This window comes from Agelaius phoeniceus, chromosome 5 (genome assembly GCF_051311805.1).
Source record: "Agelaius phoeniceus isolate bAgePho1 chromosome 5, bAgePho1.hap1, whole genome shotgun sequence".
Classification (NCBI taxonomy): Eukaryota; Metazoa; Chordata; class Aves; order Passeriformes; family Icteridae; genus Agelaius; species Agelaius phoeniceus.
This window is the reverse complement of record NC_135269.1, coordinates 29,774,475-29,796,452: the sequence shown is the minus strand read 5'-3', so window position 1 is coordinate 29,796,452 and position 21,978 is coordinate 29,774,475. Positions and strand designations below refer to the sequence as shown.

Here is a 21,978-nt window from a genome sequence, read left to right as displayed (position 1 = left end):
AACACAAACTAATAAAAAAAGTCAGGAAATAGATGAAGAAAAACAAATAAAAACCCACAAAAAAACCCTTGTGAATTTCCCTTCTTTACTGTTAAATCTGTCAGATTGGTGAAGAAAAATTGTCAATTCCGGACTCAATTTTTTAAATACGATTGTCACAGAGAAATGAAAACACAGCAAAATAAACTATACAAAGGCAAAGTAGAATAACAAAAAATATTTTACTAAAACATAAGATTTACAGGAGATTTTCCAGACAAGCCATACAAAATGGTCACAAGCTTTTTCTTGGAGGGATTTTTCTACACTTGACAGCAGAATCACTATAGTATTAGTGAAGGTGATGGATGTTTAATGTTCCCGTTTTTTGTTCAAACAATGAAGCTTGTCCATCTACAGCGTCTAAGTTAGACTGGGCTAGAGGGTATATTCTAAAATATAACTGGTTAGCTGCTTTTACCAATGCAATTAGCATCACCATAAAAAGGGAGGAGGAGCCCACAAAATTAAAACAAAAAGCCCTGCAGCTAACCCTGCCTACCTTCATTCACAGTGCTTATACTTAAACCATGACGGGAAAAATGATTAAAAGCAGAGATGTGCTGCTGCTTTCAAACAATTTCACAACAATCCAGATGATACTTCTAGCCTCTGCTCATGCGGTACAATAGTGAATTAGGACAAGACACAGATTTGCTAATGTGCATTTAATCACCAAAGGACTGAAGATGTCTGGGCTTTTATTCTGTAATGTTTCTAAGACTGTGTCCATTAAATGCAAACAAAAAAAGGAAGAGGTCTTGGCAGAACAGGAGAAGTGATGCACACTTGATGTTCAAAGCGCATTTAAATATTATTCATGGCATATAGCCTAGTCCATGCTCTGGCTGTAAAGAAAAAGAAACACATTTAAGAAAAGATCCAATTTTCAGGCTTGATTAAAGTAATTTTAAATTCATATTCTTAAAGATCTCTTTTACAACACTGCTGCAAGCACACAAAATGTATCAGTTCTGAGATTTTTAAGTGCAATTTTGAATTCCAGCAGCTGTCAACTTTTATATATTATAGAAGCAGTCTGACAGTAGTGGATTCAAAAGTGAAGAGGCATAACATAGCAACTCTTGCATTCCACTATAGCCTGCAGAGATGCAATATCAGAGATGTACTTTCCAGAACCTGTTAATCCATTCCTTAAGCCATAGAGGACAAGCAGTAGAATGCGCCTTCATTTTACCAGAACTCCAAATTAGACAGACTACCAAATTAGGACCATTAGACAGAATAGCACATTAGGACCATCAAAATCCAAGATCAAACAGATCAAGAGAGCTTCTTCTTCTATCAGGCCTCGCAGACTTAAAAATAGACCACTGCAGGCACATTCAGGGCACCTGGACTATGACTGTATGCAGTAATGTTTTGTTTCTTCTTTATGTCTGTAAGTTGCAGACATAAAACTAGAGGTCAGGCTTTACACACCATTCCTAAACCTAGAGAAAAAAAATCTAGAGAGTAAGCCATTCCTAAACCTAGAGAAAAAAAAAAGTTAGACGATACGTCACCTGTTTCTATGGCTTGGGCTTCATTGGTCTTCCATTGCTCAGCTACATCATTTGCTAGTGGATCATCTGGATTGGGAGCACTTAACAAAGCCTGGATTGATAGCAGAACTGTACGAATCTGCAAAGCTGGGGACCATTTATCTGAAGAAACATTTATAGCACTATGAAACACCATATTCACCACAGTCTACAGAAAGAGCAAGTTTTTCCAGATTAAACAAGAAGCAAGATATCCTTTAAACACAAGAAAACTCTTTTTAGGGTCAACTTACAAACATCTGTATTTAATATGGTAAGAAGAAAGAAAACATAGTACCACTTACCTTTCAAAATATCTAAACATATTCTTCCCAGCTTGTCTACATTAGGATGGTAAATTTTGGTCATGAAACGTACTTTAGGAGCTGCCATTGGATATTCTTCTGGAAGGAATAGTTCAAGTTTAAATGTCCCACCCTCAAAGGGGGAATCCTGTGGACCTGCAATGACCACATGAAAATAGCGTGCGTTGCTTTCATCTGGCTCTGCTTTTATCCCAGGGACTGGCTCTGCCAGCAAGCGCTGGGTTTCCTACAAGAAAAGGAGACAATGAAACAAATAAAACCCATTTAAAATAAACATAGAAACCATAAGACCTGTACAAACCATTTCAAAAGCAACAAGCACTCATTTAGCTTATATTCACAGAAACTGTGTTACATTCCTCAAAGTCAAAGAACATCTGCAGAAAGGAGGTGAGGCAGGGGTAAACTGGTACCCATCTCCTCTCAGATCCTCACCTGCTGTGTGTTTCTGTAACACACAGTAATAGATAACTCAGCTGCCTCCATTTTCTTAACTTTTGATTGAACTATTGCCAAGCTGCTGTGTTTTTCTCAATATACTTAAAAGCACTTTAAAGAATACCACAATTAAAACACCAAAAGCATTTCCCGTTCTACCTTAAATAAAAACTCCCATAAGTGAAAAGCCAAAGGGATTAATCACCCACAGAAAGCATTCAAGGCTTACTCTTAACAAGAGTGGACTGGTTTATTAAGCTGAACATTTGTACCGGAATCAGATCCAACTTTGAAGAATTTCAAGTGCTACACTTCTGCAACACTAAAGGTGTATTTTAAGGATGTTTTATATATTTAGACATATAGATGCACAAATAGCTTTGGTGTGAGCACGTTCAGCCTACATATAACCATGTTTCAAGTCACCCTAACAGACAGTAGAAGACAGTCAAGATGTTCTGTAAACAGCAAAATAAGGGAAGGCCAGTCTCCTACAGGGACCTGGTTTCTTTGTTGCTCCATTCTTCTGCCAATCCTACCTCAGGCACCAAGCTGTGACCACAGCTAAGAGCTGCCCACCCTGCTAATGCGCTGAGCAGACAGACCAAGGCAGGTACATCTTCCTTTCCTCTGCTGCCTGTCTTCACAAGTCTTATGGGCACCATTCTAGCTCTTATAAAAAAAAGACACCAAGGCCAAAATGAGCAAAAGGACACTAGGCAGGGACAAAAAACTCCTGCTAAAGCCTCATTTCCTCACGCAATTTTAGTCCCATTTCCTCTTTCCTTCTAAGAATGCTTTTACTGTGTACACTTAATTTTTTCACCACCTTTCTGTGTTGGCTTTCACAAAGAAAAATCATCCTGCTTCTACTGACAGAAGATGACAACTTGTAGGTGTAACATTATTTTACTATTTCAATTTTATAGCATATTTATTCCACATGTCTACAACAGCACTTCAAAGCATGGGGCATGCACAATTTCTCTGCACAACCTGTTCCACTACCTCACCATCCCCACAGTAAAGAATTTCTTCTTAACATCATATCTAAACCCACTCTCAGTTTGGAGCCATTTCTCTTGTCCTGTCAGTATGCACACCCTCATAGTCAGCCTCTCTCCAATACAGTAAGTCTCTATACAAGCACAAAGCACACAGATTACCTCTACCTAGCTAAATAATTCTTCAAACCTAGCTGCACTGCTGCATTACTCTTGCAGAAATAAGTGTACATAGCATTTAAGTGATACAGCTGTCCTGATGCAGGTAAATAACATTTTACAAAAACTGATCAATACATAAAGAAGTAAAGTCATAGTAATTAATTCCAAAATCCAATTACTCATCTCTGAATTGTCATGGTCCTACAAATTATAATATAAAATTTATTACTATGTATATTTGCAAACCTAAAACTAAATATAACTGGTGTGCTTCCTTGTTGCAACTACATATTGTCTACTTATCTGCATAGACATTAGACACCACTTACACACCTCACTGGAAGGCCATCCAAGCCTCTTAGAGCTGTCTACATTTACTTCTGTGAGTATATTTATATTATAAACATAACTTTATAACTTACTCATTTGTATTCTGCTGGCTATTTACTTGTACACTAATTGTGTAGAAAAGCAGTCATAACAAATTCTGATAGTTTACATTCAATGGTATGAAAAGTCAGTAAGAAACTACAGATAACCCCTGAAATGCATAAACCATTCTCAGTTTGTTTCAGCAAGCTGTCAGTATGAGTGCTGCCTCAGGTAAATGGGACAGTTTGGGTTTCTGCCTATGAAAGACCATATACTGTTGGACAGACCCAACTGAAAACTTAAAAATGAGGAACTTATGGGAAAGACCAATTTTTAAACTTTTTCACAGCTGGACTTTGCCGGAGATGTGCTTGTAAGGAAACCGTGGCTTCGGTTCTGATGGGCACACTCAAAGACCATTTTTTAATATTAAGGATAACACATTTTAATAGCTGGGCTGATCTCAGCAGTCCCTAGCTCCCCCTCAGTCACCCCAGTCCCCAGATCCCCCATCCCTAGTTATGCCAGGATGCTGACTGTAACTACACTGGGGAGCCAATCCTGGCTTAAAATAGCCCAGAATCAGCAGCTCTCTGGCAGCAGCATCAGCACTTCTACCTGCCAGCAGATCTGAGGGAGCAGTGCCTGGCTGCAAGCTGCACCTTCTGCCGCTGAAAACCATTTGTCAGTAAACAACAGGAGAGCCCACAGATGAGAAAAACAATTCTTTCAATGCAGGCACCCCATAATACCTAAGGGGTTGTACCACTGTGAGCATGTCACCCTGCTCAGAAAGCCCCTCATGCCCCCACATTCTGTGACTGTGGTCACCTTGCTATAAACACCCCAGAAAAAGGCGTTGCCAAAGAGTGTTTGTGCTGCATACAGCCACTCGAGTACTGAGCCTACTCTGAGCCCACAGGGCCCCTTGGGGAACATTAATCTTAGATGAAAACTCCAAAGAGGCACACTTTGCTTCCTGCACTGCACACAGAGCTCCATCACTATCTGTGCCATTGAAGCTGTTTCCAAACAGAAATGAGGATGAACACCTGTGAGGGAACTGGCTGACACTCATCTTTCACACCTGCCAGGCTCCACTGCAGCAGAGAGCAAGCACCAGGCTAAACTTCTCCAAAACACTCAAAATGAAAGGCCACGATCCCATGAACACACATCACTGCCTTTGTGCAAAAGCTTCAGAAAACACTTTTTGTGCAAGAGCTTCAGAAAACACTTTTGTGCACAAGCTTCAGAAAACAGCTTTTTAGAGCTGTATAACACAGATAAGCTTGTTAGACTGCAATGAACACAGCAAAAATGCTGTTTATTGAGAGAATGTGCAATGTTTGTACTTAAATACATCAGTACCCCCTAAATTCTGACAATAAATAATTTGTCCTGCAATTATGGAGACATTAAGAATAATATCTTAAATATATTTGGGGGGACACCATGGAGAAGGAACAGAAAGGGGGAAATTAATCAAAAAGTTACAGTGTAAGGTCTAAGCACATAAAATGCTTAAATATACAACTAGGCCCAATTCTAAAGTGGTTATGGGGACTTGATTTCCACATTTTAGGATAAGATGGACAGTTGCAGACAGGCTGATACTAAAATAAATTTGATTTGCCATGAAACTTGCAAAAATAAGTCATATTTCAGAAAAAATTGTGAGTATACAGGCAATGTTATGCACCTGGTCACAGTATATAAACAGGTCAGGAAGCTGACCTGTTTATAGATTTTAATTCTTTTAAGTGTACATTACCAATTAAAAACCCAAAACAAACAAACAAAAAGAAACAAAACAAAAAGAAACACAAAAAAAGCCACTGCAAAAAATAACCACCTACCACCCTGTACATCACCCTCGAGAAAATGATGAGATGTGGACAAAACAAGGAAATGTTGAACTACACATTGATCTTATTCTCTAATTCCCAGAGGATGGCTACCCAATGAAAATAAGTCTCCCAAACACATTTAAATAAATAAATAAATGTTTCATTTCTTTTAATTAAACTTTTAATTTACCTCCTTTATTAACTCATCAGGATGATTGAACACATGCAATACTTGACTTCCTGTGGTTTTTTAGGCAGACTTACTTTTCTTACACTTTTTTAACTGAGGAAATGAGTTTTATGCACTCTGTTACTTCCTCTTTTTCCCCCAAAACTGCCTTTAGACCCTTTGTCCAAGTTCAACTGTTCTGTATGTTTTGTAAGCTGTCAATGGCTAAGGATAACCAAGCTCAGTGCTACTGGAGAGGAAGACATGAACAGCTCCAGCACTACCACTGCTGTTTGGCTAATTTATTCCAACCAAGTATAACCTTTGCCCAGCAAAAATCTCTGACAATAAGGATAAAAGAGCTGAAACACACAAATACAAACATGCTAAAAAGGACAAATAATAAATTCAGAGAAAACTGGGTTTTGCAGTTCTGCTGCTCACAATAACTGTTTTTACAACAGAACAGTTAATTTTGTCTCCAACAAGAATACAAACTCCCATCAAGTTCCAGAATTGTACTATGTAGTGGTTTTTATTAGCTCTTCTCTGGCATACTGAAGTTTCACAGAAGATATTTCAGCACATATTTTGAAAGCTCTAGAGCCTTCAGTGAAGTTTCCCATGCTGTCATAGGCAATTATCTGTCATACTCTGCAATGTTTTTAGATTAAGATTTCTTCTCACTCCTGTATTTACTCCACTTTTTCCAATTCCAAGCAATGAAACAGTTTCTATTGACTAAAATAAATTAATAAACCCGAAAAGATACATGCCAGTCCATACTTGAAAAAAAAACACATCTGACAACCACAACTGGTTATACCTCCCCCCTTTTTATGCCTTCCCTTTTTTATTTTTAATTAAGTGGTTAGAAAACACAGAAGTGTTGAAGGTGTTTTGACAAGCAAAAGCAAAGCTTTCCTTATTAACACAGGTGGCCTGAAGCAGAGTGACAGATGATACTGATGGGACAGATGGTGTAGCTGACATTCTGCACAGACATTCTTCTATGAAGACATTAAATTGAAAACTAATTATACCTGAGGGGGAAGAAACCCTCAACCTGTTTTTACAGTAACATGTGAGGATAGGAAGCCTCAGGAAGAGAGAGCATTTGATCTTTAGAAGAGACCAGCAGAGCAGGAGGCAGGGGTGAGGTTGCCAAGACTAAGAGAAGCCACACAATGAGGAGAGATGGATCTGCAGGAGAGTAGGTTTCATTCATTCTTTGAGCTATTGCTTGGTTATTCTGCTTTCAGTCAAACAGAGAAAAATGTTACTGAAAAGCAGACATAACCACCAGGATTCTCCTTGTTCATACATACAGAGTAAAACAGAGCACTTCTTTAAGGAAGTAAAGGCACAGCCTAGAAGATGCTTCCATACAGATATACAGGAGAATCAACTGCTAATGAACATGGAGGTATAAGCAAGCATACAAAGGAGGAATCCATTACAATTATATTATTTCAATCACTTTCAGCCTTGCAGAAGTGTTTACAAAAGCCTCAAGCTGTCAAGGCCTTAGTCAAAACAACTAAAAAGATTTCTGTGTGCTGCCCTTTTGAAAAACAAAAAGCTACTTCAGAAGTCTTGCTTGCTATCAACAGACTAAGGCAGGACCAAACAAATAACTACAAATAGATAGTGCCAAAATACAAAAGCAGCATATACCAGAATCAGAAGACTCACCTATGCAAGTACTTGCAAAAAAACCCCAAAGGTTATTTCTTACCTACCAGAGTCACTGCAGCTGAACTGCAAAGCTTCTCTGTCTGACAGAGACCACTACAGTACTGAAGGAAGAGATTCTGGCATGGAATTAGACAATTTTACAAGCTTCTTCATTGCTTTTTAGAAAGGAGAACTATTTTTTGCTTGGAAAAATAGTGCAATTCTGTTCCCTGTGCTATGGCAATAGTTAACCACCACAAATTTTACATTGCCTGCCAAGCAATGTGGCTAAAACAGTTAGGAACAAATCAATATTGAGCACCCATAAAATATGTGACCTTTAAAGCTACTGTGTGAATGCCACTAGAATTTAAGAGAAGCTTGCCTGGGAAGTCAGCACAAATTAGCTCAGAGAAGAAATCCAAGCTCCGTATCTCTAGACAAATGTGCTTTGCTTAGTAATTCAGCTACCTGCATTTCATTTCCCTGATACTCCAGTTTTCTTATTTCACACTCAATATTACTGCTATGCAGATTACTTTAATAAATAAAACATGCTGCTTATTAGTCCACTAATACTGTGGTCTCAGTGAGTGTTACAATTGAAGGAACACACTATTTTACAGAATGGTCGTCTGGTCCACATTATCCTTTAATACCAGCTGTGAAATCACCTAGTGAGCTTTGTAAAATCCATTAGAACAAAGGTAGCTTAGAGAAATCATACCACCTTACAGGGTCTGAATATTTTAAGGTGATAAATGATCAGCCACTGCAGAAAGGAAAGAAAAAACCAAATTTGTGGCGCTTTTCCAGTTCAGCCTATTATGCACTTTCACTTTTGGCTGTATAGCTATCTCTTGACTTCATGGTCTAACATAGCAAGGGCCCAATCTGAAAGAAAAGAAAAGAAAGGGGAAAAGTCATTCAAGAGAGAAGAGTCCCTGATGCAGTGCACCAGATGTTCCACACAAACAGCTGTGCCAATAAAAAGCAGGGGGCAAACACATGCTCTCAGAAGGATGGGAGAAGATTCCTTTTGCTGAAAGGGCTGGTTTAAAGAGCTGGGACTGCAGTGTAACCACAGCAGGATACCAGTGTAACAGATTACTATTCTGTAACAACCTAAAAAGGAAATGCAGAGCCTTCCCTCCTCATTCCAAAGGAAGAAGCTTAACTACCAACTAGGCTAATTTCAGTAACAGATGGTAAACTACTAAATTAAAAGTCTTCATCCATCTATAAAAGTCTTAAACACCAAAGACTCTGCATATCTATAACAGTTATCTAAGAACCTTTAATAACACTAAGACTACAGAAAAGCATCTTTATGGCTAGCAACTTTATGCTAGTACCTTAAAAAGAAATAATATCATTCAGAGGCTGACATATCTGTGATAAAATTATTCTGAAACTTCAAAACACAAAACATTACTAAAGGTCTCTTATATAAAGAGAAAACACTGCAGGTCTTAAAGCTATTAAATATCTGAAACGGCACAATACCACACCATTATAAAAAATCTCAGGGGAATGATTCTTTCCTCATATTTTCAGTAACACATTTACTAGCTCAATTCTCTAAGCAGTAGTCAAGCAATTTTCCTTCTGTACCACACTCCTACAACTTTGTCAGGCCGAGGCAAGGTACAAGTCCTCTCTAATCTATGTCAGACACTGAGAAAGTGTAGGCAGAATCTACCCTTACTTGTAGGTTCAACTAACTCTACCTTTATTCTGAACAGATCAGGGAATACAGATGATGGATGTGAACTTAATCTACAACAGGAATTACAGCTTAAGTATGAGTGTTTATTGCTGCCACCTTGCCAGAAATTACCATTCTGCAAATCTACTGAGAAAGCACAGCCTGACAGCATTCTCAATGCAACTCAGGAAAAGTGAGCTAGGTCTTCTTAAGTAGATCTTTAATCTGAAAAATGCTGATTGACAACATAAACACTCTGCTGCCATCCAGCAGAGGACAGGAACTTCCAATAGAAACCATGGAACAGCTGGCACTGGCTGTGGATAAAAGCATCTCCCACCAGTACAAATTAAAAAAATCTGCACATCCCTTGACAAGTTTCTTCCACAGGTGCTACAGGAGAAGGTCTCCAAACAGCCAGTTACCAAACTTTTTGGTAACCCTGGCCATTTACAAAAGGAACAATAGGATGCAATGCAACGCTGTAGGAATAGTCCCAAAATGGCGAAAAAGAAGCATTACTTGTAAAATTAAAAAGGCACCCCAACTGAAAGAAATCCACATCAGCTTACAACATTTTTTTTTATTTGTTATGATCTAATTCAACTGCATTACCAACTGAGGACCTGTACAGGCTCTATGTGTCAAGCTGCTGGCAGGAGAGGGGCTCCAAGGGTGACCTCTGTGAGGAGAGGCCAGGAGCTGTACCTCACCAGACACAGCCAGCTCCAAAAACATGCCAAAGGACATGGGTGAACCCATCAGCCAAGCTGGTGCACACCTGGGAAAACGTACTTAAGAAAGGACAGAAAACAGCACCACACAGAGGGAACAGCAAGGGGTAAAAAAAAAAAAAAAAATTGTGCACAAAACTAATGTGAACAAGAAGGTCAGAGAAGGACAGTAAGGACAAGCTCCAGGCACAGATGCAAAGATCCCTGTAGCCCATGAAGGATCACAGTGGAGCACACACCCACATTGTATCCCATGGACTGGACCACTCCCCACTCCAGAGCACAGGAAAAGTGTGGAGAGGAAGGAACAGCAGAGAGGAGCTGCTGTGGACTAACCATAAACCCCCATTCTCCACTCCCTTGCATCCATCAGGGACAGGCAAGTTGGGGAGCAAGGAGTGAAGGACTGAAGTTGAGTACTGGAAAAGGGTGGCAAAGCTGCTGTTTTAATTTTGTCTTTGTTTCTCACCATCCAATTCTATCTTACCTGGAAGCAAATTAATTAATTAATGTCTCCCAAGTGGAACCTGTTTTGCCATGATGATTATCAGTAAATGATCTCTTTTTGTCTTGACACATGAGCTTTTCCTTCTTATTTTTTCCCCCTGCCTGGTGGAGGTGGGGAGAGAGTGTGGCTGGATGAGCACCTGGCCAAGGTTAGCCCACCTCACCATAAACCACACAGTACTTTTTCATCTGTGTTTGAGATGTTGCATCCAGAACCACTTTTAGAGAGAATGAAGGAGACAGTTTCAGACTCCACAGATGATAGCGAAAATTAAGAATTTTTGAGAAAGAGATGACAGACTTAAAAGTAAAACCACTAGCTCCATTTCCTGCTACAGTTGAAATAATAACACTTATTACTTGCAGGATATCACACATAACAATTTATGTGGGAGAAAATGTGATGAGGAAAAAGAGAGATCTTTCAGTTTAACTGATTGCTCATCAGTTATTTCAGTATTTGCTTCCTAAGGGAGATCAGACATTTGCTGCCAAATCCTCCAGGAAGATTTCTAAAACAGATGAAAAGACACTACCAATAGCAAAAATCAAAGAGTTGTTTGGTTTTTTTTTAATTACACCTAAGTTCCACTAATTTTTAGTCATTGAGAGTGGAAGTCCTTTGTTTCATTCTTCACTGGCAGTTGAGTTTACAATTAAGTCAAATTGCTTTTCTACCCACCATTCCAGCATGGTTCTCAGTCCTTCTTGATTAACTTCACTCACGTCTGTAACTACCTCCACCATTTCCTTTCCTCACAAAATGCAAGTCTGCCCAAATGGGAAGCTTTAACTTCTCAGCAGCAGTGCTAATTTGAACAGTCATCCTTCCACATACTTCCCTCATCAGCCCAAATGTTTACAAAGTCAAATAAAAGATGAGACCACAGAACTGATTTGGTTTAAGAAATAACCTTTACTGCAGAGTTCTGAGCCAAATCAGTTCCTCAGCCTAAGTTCACCTCAGTGGCACAAAAATTTTTGTGCCAGCACAATCCAAGCTGAATCTGTTCATACAGTAAGGCTGTTCAACCTGAATCAGAATCACAGAAGAGCCTGGGTTGGAAAGGACCTTAAAGACCACCTAGTCCAATTCTCTTGCCGTGGGCGCAGGGACACCTCCCACTAGGTCAGGTTGCCCAGAGCCCCATCCAACCTGGCCTTAAACACTTCCAGGGATGGAACATCCACAGCTTCACTGACCAACTTGTTCCAGAGCCTCACCACCCTCACAGTAAAGAATTTCTTCCTTACATCTAATCTAAAGCTGCTCTCTTTCAGTTTGAATCCACTCCCCTTGTCCTATCCCTATATGCCCTTGTGAAAGTCCTTCTCCAGCTCTTTTGTAGGCCTGCTTTGGGTACTGGGAGGCTGCTACAAGAATGAGCCAGATTGATCACTTCATAAACTTCTGATTAAGCAACTTCACTAAGTGGTAACTTCTTCACTCTGGGCAGCTCTCTGCAAAAAACAGAAGTACAATAACCAACTGCAGCATTTCAACTGAGACTACACACTCAGAGTAGAGTTATTATAAGAGAACACATTTCTTTCATACTTTCATTCTGACCACAGGTAACCCTTGCCAGTTACCAGTGTCATTACCTTCCAACTACATCCAATAGTCCAGATTCATTTTGGGGTATGAAATAGAGACTTAAGGCTTTAGTTAAAGCACTAATGTTGGCACAGTGACAAGTTATAATTACTTGCCAAATGACAATTCTTTCCTGTTTGACTGTGATAAAGGGGAAGATCACACTGATCTCCTTCACTGAGGAGTGATAAATTGCACACAAGAAGGTAAAAAAGCATGCATATTTTTGCTTTGATTTTTGAGGGGGAGGCAATAAGAAAAAGTGAAACTTATCAGTCAAAACTGTCTTTTACATATAGGAGTAAAGCTGCCTCAGAAAACTACAAAGATTTAATTCAAAACTTAGTATTGCATTACATCACATTTTGGCACAAATTCTTCCAGGGTCTATCAATTCATTAGCTACAACTATGCAAAGAACTGGCTGTAACCAGCATTACTGAAAACAAATTGGTTACCTAAGCAGATGTCATATTGTCAGAGAGATTTAAGAATGTTTACATTAAAATTATATAACTGTAAAACAATTTCATTGAAGAAAATCTTCTGAAAATAACATTACCTTTTAGGACAAGGAAAAAAAAGAATTAGCAGCAAAACCCATTAAACCGTAAAGCAAGGGACAAACATCATAAATAGAAGGCTACACTTTGGTTCACAAAAGCCAGCCTCCACATGAATTCTCTTCCCTGCCATATAATCCCCAAGAGTCAGCATTCCACATGCCCCCACTTCCTGGGCTCATTACTGACTACTGTCTCTTGTACATTAATGCTTCTACCACCCTGTAGATTCCCAGGCTCCATCACTAGCTCCAACTGTATCCAACACCACCTCCCAAAAAAAAGGCAAGGAAACATGTTCAAAGTGTCAACATGTCAAAGGCATCAGCTATAAAAAAAAGAATAAAACAGTGGTACAGCAGATTCAGAAAACATTATCTAGTATTCGACATACAGACAGTTGTCCATAAAATTGACACTACAGGTCTGCTAAGCAAGCACTGTGAATGAACTCTGGATTGCTCACAATCCTCTCACACACTTCTGGCTCTCTAAATCCCATCACCACACAATTTTAACCACTGCAAAACCACTTACGATGAGATGAACGCAAATGTATTCTAAGTAACAGTGCCTTCCCAGAAGAAAAAGAGGAAAAAAACCCAAAATGTATCCACTCTTGGAAGAAGACCTTGTAGCCAAGCAGTAACATGAAGAGGGCCATTTTAAGGTCAGCAGCACCTCCCCCGAGAATGACCTCATTCTCGAGTTTTCCACAGCAGATTACAGGATTTTGGAACTGCGAATCTGAGATCCTATGCAAATTCCTAAAGGATTATCTATGTGATAGCACAGATAGAGCTTTTCATGGTGCATCTCCAGCTATTGTAAAGTAAGGCATAACTGAATTCACTAAGCTAAGAGTATAAACCACTCCTGCAGTTATCCTGATGGAGCACATTTGCACTGGAGGCCTGCACTCATACACGGTGCAGAGTCAACAATCAAAGTGTGGTTAATGCACACAGTAACTCACACTGAGCTTCTGCCCAAATGCTGTCTATACTGGGTGTGCATGGCAAGGGCCTGGTAGTGGGGCAGGCCCACTGAGGAGCTTCTGTGAGAAGCTGCCAGAAGCTTCCTCCCCCATGCCCAACAGAGCCAGCTTCAAGACAGACCTCCCCCTGGCCAAGGCTGAGCCCATCAGCAATGGTGGTAGCACCTCTGAGGTAATATATTTAAGAAAGGGAAAAAAACCCACAACCTGGGCAGCAGGACAAAGAAAAGAGATTATGTGAGAACAACAACTCTGCAAACACCAAGGTCAGTGCAGAGAGGGAGGAGGTGCTCCAGGTATGGGGGCAGAGACTCCCCTGCAGCCCATGGATGACCCTGTGCTGGAGCACGTGGATGTGCCCATAGGAGACTGTGACCCCGTGGGAAGCCTACAGCAGAGTAAGTATCTGGCAGGTCATGCTGAGAGAGAAGCCCATGCTGGAGTAGGTTCACTGGCACAATGTGGAACCCATGTGAACTTGTGACCCACACTGAAGCATTCTGTTCCTGAAGGGCTGCACCCTGTGGACAGGACCCACAGTGGAGGAGTTCACAAAGACTGTAGCCTGTGGGAAGGACTCATGTTGGAGAAGTTCATGGAGGGACTCCATGCTGGAGCAGGCAGAGTACAGAGAGTTCTGCCCCTAAGGAGGCTGGAGTAACAGTGAAAACGTGTGATGCACTCAACACAGCCCCCACTTCCCACTCCCCTGCACTGCTGAGGGGTAGGAGAGAGGAAAATCAGGAATGAAGTTGAGCCCAGGAAGAAGGGTGAGGTGTGGGGGAAGCTGTTTTAAGATTTAGGTTTCATTTCTCATTAACCTAATAGGTTTTGATAGGTAATAAATGATATTAATTTCCCCAACTCAAGTCTGTTCTGCCCATGACTGCAAGGGGTGAATGATCCCTCCCTGTGCTTCTCCTGACCCAGGAACCTTTGGTTGTACTTTCTCTGCCCTGCTCAGATGAGGGGAAGGATAGAGCGGTGTCCAGCCAGGGTCAATCCACCACACCATCTATGCAAAATTTGCAACTTGCTTCTCACTATTAATTCACCAGTCATAAGCAACTAAAAAAATGTGATTTTGTTTTGTACTATTACACAAAGCAAATTTTGATGATACTCTGAAAGCCATCTAAACATAACAGACATATACAGTATAAACAACTGCATGCAAAGCAATAAAAATCCATTGGTTTACTAAAGGTTTGTGTCTCAAAGTTGCTCAAGTATTATACAAGATGGTCCAAACAGGATTATTGCCTCTATCTGGGTTATTTGTTGGGGTTTTCCTCAGTTTTTATTTCTACAGGGTCTACTGAAAGCTTCTTTAAGGAAGAGGTTGTGAAAAGTTACCAGTGTCCTTTGAAAGATCTGTTATTAAGACACCACATTTTCTTCTTAGACTAGACCTAACTGGAAGGTTTTCTTATCCTCTGGGCCTGAGCCTTCTTCTCAGCTTCCCTGCCCTACCTGCACAAAGCTTTTGTTCTGCCAAGCTTCAGGCTCCCAATACCTGCCTGTATGCTCCTACCACTATCCCAGCCAGCCCAGACCATATCACCTGGCAAGAAGACTCAGTGAGGGCTGCAAAACAGCACATGTACTATCTTTCTGCACCTGGGGGGGAGGGGGAAACAGGAGCAGGGAGAACATGGTTTTAAGAAGAGTACAAAAATACCTCTGAAAATTCCCAAAATTTTCACCTCTCTATCAAATTTTAAGTTATCCACAAGATTCAAATGGCATACAAGACGCAAAGAGACACTACATTCTCTGATAAATGTCAAGGAACAGCATTCTTCAGAAGTAATGTTTTCTGAACCTAACCACCGTCCAAAGAAATACAAAACACCACAAAAAGGTATTAGGTTTACCTCAAGTCTTTGTTATTTAATTTTTTTTTATTCAGGAAATAAAAAAGTGGTCAGACATATCACAGAAACCAAAAGGTAGCAGTGACTTAAATTTTCATGTGGAGACACAAGTCCATGCCTCAAAAATCCAAAGCTTTCAAGAAAAAGTAAGAAACTTCAAGTTGGCTGCCAGTAACACTTTTAAAGAACTTCTAGAAAGTTCCAGTTGCAGACTAAATGCCTGATTTATACAGGAGAAAAAACTCAAATATATAAGGCTGATTATACTGGCCTCTACTATAGAATGCTCTAAGAGCCTAGCATCACACACACCAAGAGAATCTCCATAAAAGCTCCCAGAAATTTTACATTTTGAAGCAGCATTTTGTAGCTAGCAATCCAAATGTTCTCAGAGTTTCAAAAAATACAGCAAGCAGGAGTTCACTGCAGATAATGGAAATAGCTTCACACAGTAAATAGCAAGGAACGCATATCTCAGACAATACCACAGTATCGTGCAGGGGAGGAAATCAAAGCCTCTGTAATTTAACACTGATAAATTCATTAGAAAAAAAAAAAATCTGAAGTAGCCTCAGCTGCTTCAGATGGTTACTTCATGATAGGAACAGCTGCAGTGATTGTAACAGAAGCGCTAATAACAACTGGCTACAGTCAACTTAGAGACCTGTGCATCAAATCATGAATGATGAGATCACTGCAGCAATAAAAACAGCAGAGAAAAAAGCCCTTTAAAAGATGATATGGGACAATATTATCCATTCCATTCACATACTCTGACTGCACTTGACACAGCAATGAGGTGGATTGAATGTCAGCCAAGAAAAAAATTCAGATGCAATTCAATTCCTTACTCGACTGGAGGTACGTGACTTTGCAACATGGGAAAGAATCAATGTAATAAGTGCTTGAAAGTAAAAGTCACTGGGCTTATTCATTGTCTGTCGCAAAGGCTCACCTTTTAATACTGGAAAATAGTCACTTTATGGAAAGAAGTTTACAGCACAAAAACCACGCATCTGTGACATGTGCCAATAACACATTTTAATTTTATCTTACATTAATAGGTTTTTTTGGTCAAGATGATTCTCATAGGACCCTTGGTGTTGAACTACTGAAGAAAACAAAAATACCTCTTCTCTATTCACAAGACACAAGATTTTCCAATTTTGATTACATCTTTAAAGATTCAAAACTACATCAATGTCTTCTACTCACCATTTGTAACATGCTAACAGTCATAATTCTAAAGCAAGTCATCTTTTAAACTTACAGACCATTCCCACAGACACTTTGTTAAAGTCCATTTCTAAGTAATCTGAGGACAGCAAATTGGAAATAATTCTGTATCTTCTGCAACAACTGCTTTACAACACCCTTACTGTCACCTTTTCATTGACTTTGAAGAAAGTATTGGAAACATAAACAGAGCTCTTGCCACTGCAAGGAAAGCTCCTGCTCTGCTCCTGGGCTGGATGACAGCCTGCGCATAGCAAAGGCGCAGGCTGAGGAGCACAGGGCTGCAAGTCAACCTGAGCCCGGCCATCTGCCAGCAGTCGCTCAAGACAGGGAATGCCAACTGCATTTGGAGCGGCCAACCAGGCTCAGGACTTCATTACAGTCCAAATACACTCTCCTAGCCCCAAGCAGCCATCCATGGTCTCTCCTGGATGACAACACAAAGGGGGCATGTGGCAAAAAGGGAGAAAGATCTTTTCCTAAAAGTATCTGCGCCATTTCATTATCATTAAATTTACTACTGCACATAGCATGAAGATTTAATTTTCTTTACTGAAGTGATTTTACCGTTACTCAGCTATTTCTCATCTCTCTCTTCCATTTCTTTTCCTGATCTTTCAAATTCTCACTAGCAACTGAGTTCACTCCCTCCCCTCCCTCTAAGGCATCCAGAATAGGAAATTTAACACTAAAGTCAAAATTGGCATGACAATTCTCACTGAAGACTCCTGAAGACTTGAGCAGGCATATTTCTGGGACTGCACCTCTGCAGCTGTGATATTTCAAGATATGACTTTGCACATTTCTGAGGCTGTAGTAACTAGTCAGACTCAAGCCCTAGATCATAGGCACATGTGGCAACCTAAGGCACGCACAGCACAGAAGCTGAAGAGCTGATCATCTAACACAACCAAGCCAAGATTTAATAACTCTAGGCTGGCTGCAGACAACTTCCAACGCACACATGGAAATACCCAACCCATCATATGTCTAAGGGGGATCCTTCATAGAAAATCTGGAGTTTCTAGAGCTCTTTTTAGCTCTCCATCTTTCTTTTCCAAGAGAAAAAGAAACAGTCCCACACCACCACACATCTTTGAAGTGAGTTCTGTAAATTGTGCCAGCGTTTTTTTCTAGAAAGCATGAAGAAAACAAAAGTACCAAGAACAAAATTTACACACCAGCATAAGTAGGTGCACTTCTTGATTGTATTCTGGGAAGGTGTCAAGAGCAATGAAAATTTAATGCAGACACCAGCCTCATGACTGAGCTCTTACTGCAACCCTGTGATAAACACCAGTTCCACTGTATTATGAATCACTGCTCCCTATCACACCTGAAATACATTCAGATTAGCAGGCTGTGCACTCAGGCAGCTGGCTAGGTGTCAAAATCTGTAAGATTGGCCTTCTTTAATTTTACTACTTACAATTCTGAGCACTAATTGTAGTTTAGCTCTGTTTCACAGAAGATAAATGCTACTTCTGCCTTATTTTACCTCATCATCTCTATCATCTACTTGATAACTTGACTTCTTAGACAAAATAATTGTACTTTTTTTTGTCCACTATTTAACACTTTATAAATTCATTTATTTACAGTGGTTACCAACCGAGAGAGCTTCACAGTGTTAAAAACTAATATCCATTCACTGTAACAAGTTATGAGGATGCTGTCATTTCCTGTGAGGGCTAACGAACCTTAGTGGAATCATTTAATAACTTTTGTAAAGAGAATGATCACCCATTCGAGGGCTTCATTTTGCACCATTACAAATTGAGTAGGAGACAGCAGCACAGCAGGAGCACCCACGTGAGCTACAGGACCGAGCTATGTTTTCATAGCTTGCAAGACAGCTACCTCTATCTCCAGTAAGTGACCCCAACTTACTTATGTCTTAAGCTGGAACTGAACTCGGAGGATCTGCAGAAAGTACCCCAAAGTTAAGAACCCTTGCAAAGCTGGGCAAATCAAAGTCGAAACATTATACCGACCGGCCAGCACGGCACGTTAATGGGTAAGGGCCGACAGCTCCGAGCAAGCGGAGCAGTAACCAGGCTGTCCCAGCGTGTACCACCGGGGCCGATGTCCCTGTGGCCCGGGCTTACTGCTGGCCGTAGCTTGTCCCTCACCGCACACTAGGAAGCCGCGCAGGGCGCCACCGCCGCCCTCCCCCGGCCCAAGCACGCCGAGAGCTGCGCCGGGAAGCCGGGGCCTGGCGGAAGCTCCCGGTGAGGAGCCGCAGGGTGGGCAGAATGGAGGGAAGTATGCCCGGTGTCTTTCGAGCTCCGGACCCCAGAGGGTGCTCAGATACCAGCGCTCGCAGCACCGGGGGCCGAGGGGCGCCGCCGCCGCCCGGGCGATCCCCGCAAAGGGCGCGGGCCCGCGCCCGCCAGGAGGGCCCAGCCGCTCCCGCCGCCCGCGCACGCCGACACAGCGGCCGGGGGCCCCCGCGGCGGCGGCAGCGGGAAGCGGCGGGGGCGCGGGCGGGACGGCAGCGAGGCGCCCCTCGCCCGGCAGGGGCGGGAGGAGGCCGGGGAGGCGGCCCTGCCCTAGCGCGGCCCTGCTCCCGGGCACCGGAAGCGGCGGCCGGCGCGGCGCAGCGCTGCCTCGGGCGCGGGAGCCCGGCCCGGCGCGCCCGGCGCTCCCAGCGGGGCATGGCGGAGCAGCACGCGGCGGGCCGGGCGCGCGGCCGTACCTTGATGATCCTGCGGGGCAGCCCGGCCATCTTGTCTCGTCGGTGCAGGCTCGGGGCGCGCCTCCGCTCGGGGCGCGCGCACGGCCGGAAAGACCCGCGCCGCGCTTCCTGCGGCACCGCCCTGCGCGCGTGACGCCGGGAAATGTAGGATAAAGGGGATCGGAGCGCGGGGTCAGCGCCCCACACGGCACAATGGAGCCTGCGTCAGGGCGCTGTGTGTGCGCTGTCAGCGCCAAACAGTCTGCCCGGCCCTGACTGTTAGCTTCCGTGAGAGTCCCTAAACCTGCCTCAAAGATAGCTTAGAACATCAGCACCTAAAAGATAAGGAGCTCCTGATAAAGTCTAGCAAAGGGCCACAAAGGTGATGAGGGGTCTGGCACATCTAAGAAGGAAAGATTGAGGGAGCTGGGCCTGTTCAGTCTAGCGAGGAAAAGGCTGAGAAGGGATCTCATCAATACATAAAAATATTTCAAGGGTGGATTTCAAGAGAATAGAGCCCAGACTTTTCAGTGGTGCCCAGCAACTGGACAAAGAGCAATGGCCATAAAATAAAACACAACAAGTTCCATCTCAACATGAGGAACAACTTCTTGAGGTAGAGGGTGGCAGAGCACTGGAACAGGCTGCCCGGAGAGGTTGTGGAGTCTCCTCTCTGGAGACATTGAAAATCCACCTGGACATGTTCCTGTGTCACCTGCTCCTGGTGTCCCTGCCTTGGCAAGGAGAGTTGGAAATAGGATCTTCCAGCCCTAACAATTCTGTGATCTTTGTCTCAATAACACCTGCTTAGTGAACCTCCTTCTTTTTCAGTAGAAAGAGGAATGTCGTAAACATTGGAGTATAACTACTGCATGAGCATACTAGGACATTACTACAGCTTCATAGTAATAGTAACATCTAAGAATGTGCATCATTATTTAGGGGAAATAAAAGCACAGAAAATTGAACTAATTTCCCATAGGTTACTAAGCAGGCCAGCAGCACAGCCAGGAATAGAACCCTATGTGCATATGATTCCCTGTCAAGTGTTTTCTTCCAGATTAAAACAGGACATAATTTCTTTGTACTCTGGTAGAAAGTAAAGTTCTCTGGCAATGGCAAATCTAGGAGTAAGACTCCATGACTCCAACCTTTATTTAGATATCAAAGCATCTTCACTGGGCCATACCCTCAAGACAAAAGTAATTGGAAAATTTTGTATTTTCTTACAGTGCATGCTAAATTGCTTCTCTTTCTTTGTTTCTGCCTTCACCCCCTTTTTTTTTTCTCTTTTACACTTCTCACAGAAGATTGTCCATTCAAGGACTGGCATACACGGAAGAAAACACAGGCCAAAAGTTTCTTGAAAGTCTGTGAGATGCAACAACAGAGTGAAGCACAGTTGGCTCAAATAAATGCTCATCAGTGTTGAATTCAGTGGTCTCTTTCAAGAGTCGTAGACCAGGAACCTTGCATCAGTCAGAAGCTGCAGCAAGTCAATTTGGCTTATTATGTTTTGACATCTTTTGTTGCACAACAAGTGGTCTGTCACATCCTGGGAGTTTTCATTATACCTTTCCTTCTGGCTTCTTTTATGAAAGGGCTTTTGTAGTCCACTTGATCAGGAGATGGCAGTAAACAAAAGCATTGATTTCTCTTGTTATATCTACAAAGATTTAGATTGTTCCCCTGAGCCATTTTAGCTCCCAGAAGGACTGCTGCAGAGATCCCTGAGTACCCATATTGGGCTGAAAAAGCCATCCAAACTGGCTACTCCAGAATACTAACTGTAGACTGTCACCTGTAGTTCCCATTCAAATGGGCATTCATTCCTATAGCCCAACTCCAGCAAGGCCTGCCTCCACAGTGGTTATTGAGTGTGTAGTTTCATGTCAAGGGCACACCACTTTTTATTTGCATTGCTGCTAAAAAGGACTGCTGCCCTCCTCCTATGCCACACACTGCTGTTCCCTCAGCTCACACCATGATCTCACATAAGATGAGCTGATCAAAAGCACAAATGGTTCCTCAGCGAGCTGCTGTGAACCACAGGCAGCCACATAGCTGTACAGGTGAGGCATAAAAAAGGACAAGAACTCATGCCTGAGGGTGTGAGAAAGGGATACTCTGTAGTTCCCTGCATTAGGGGTAGTGTGAAACCACATACTTGAGGTTATGTTAAACCAAACAGCTGAGTCAATCTCTTAAAAAGAGGGTTTCTTTCTTCCCTTCCCATCTCACTCCTACCTTCCTTCCTTACACATGGCATTTTCCCCACTGTTCATTCTGCTGAGCTGATGAAGTACACTAACTTGGCAGAAAAACAGTCATTAAGTCTAGGCTGGACTGATGAATTGGTTTGTCTTACAGTGGGGTCTGGCAAGCCCCAGACAACAAAAGATAGTGGGAGTGAAATTGTACCTGTAGTATCCATGAGTAATTAACTCAGCTTTGGATGCCCCTCAGCCTTTTGGAGAAGCTGCAGGCAGCAGTGAGGTCCT

At 42.0% G+C, this 21,978-nt stretch overlaps 1 protein-coding gene across 1 annotated transcript; it reads right to left on the bottom strand.

Annotated features, from left to right (window-relative positions):
* Window positions 1–202: 202 nt before the first annotated feature.
* Window positions 203–19,645, bottom strand: UBE2N (ubiquitin conjugating enzyme E2 N). The gene is made up of 4 exons (XM_054631766.2): window positions 19,499–19,645; window positions 1,889–2,135; window positions 1,566–1,706; window positions 203–887 (listed from the first exon to the last, which is right to left on the bottom strand). Exons 1-4 carry the CDS (start codon window positions 19,526–19,528, stop codon window positions 847–849), a joined length of 459 nt encoding a protein of 152 aa, XP_054487741.1. The 5' UTR covers window positions 19,529–19,645; the 3' UTR covers window positions 203–846.
* Window positions 19,646–21,978: the final 2,333 nt, after the last annotated feature.

What these genes read in the sequence shown, in the direction of transcription:
- UBE2N (XM_054631766.2), bottom strand. Translation starts at nt 19,528, where the DNA reads ATGGCCGGGCTGCCCCGCAGGATCATCAAG. An exon ending in ATGTTTAGATATTTTGAAAG is followed by an intron (nt 1,707 to 1,888) that starts GTAAGTGGTACT and finishes ATGTTTCTTCAG; the next exon opens with ATAAATGGTCCCCAGCTTTG. An exon ending in AGCCCAAGCCATAGAAACAG is followed by an intron (nt 888 to 1,565) that starts GTGACGTATCGT and finishes TTTTCTTTACAG; the next exon opens with CCAGAGCATGGACTAGGCTA.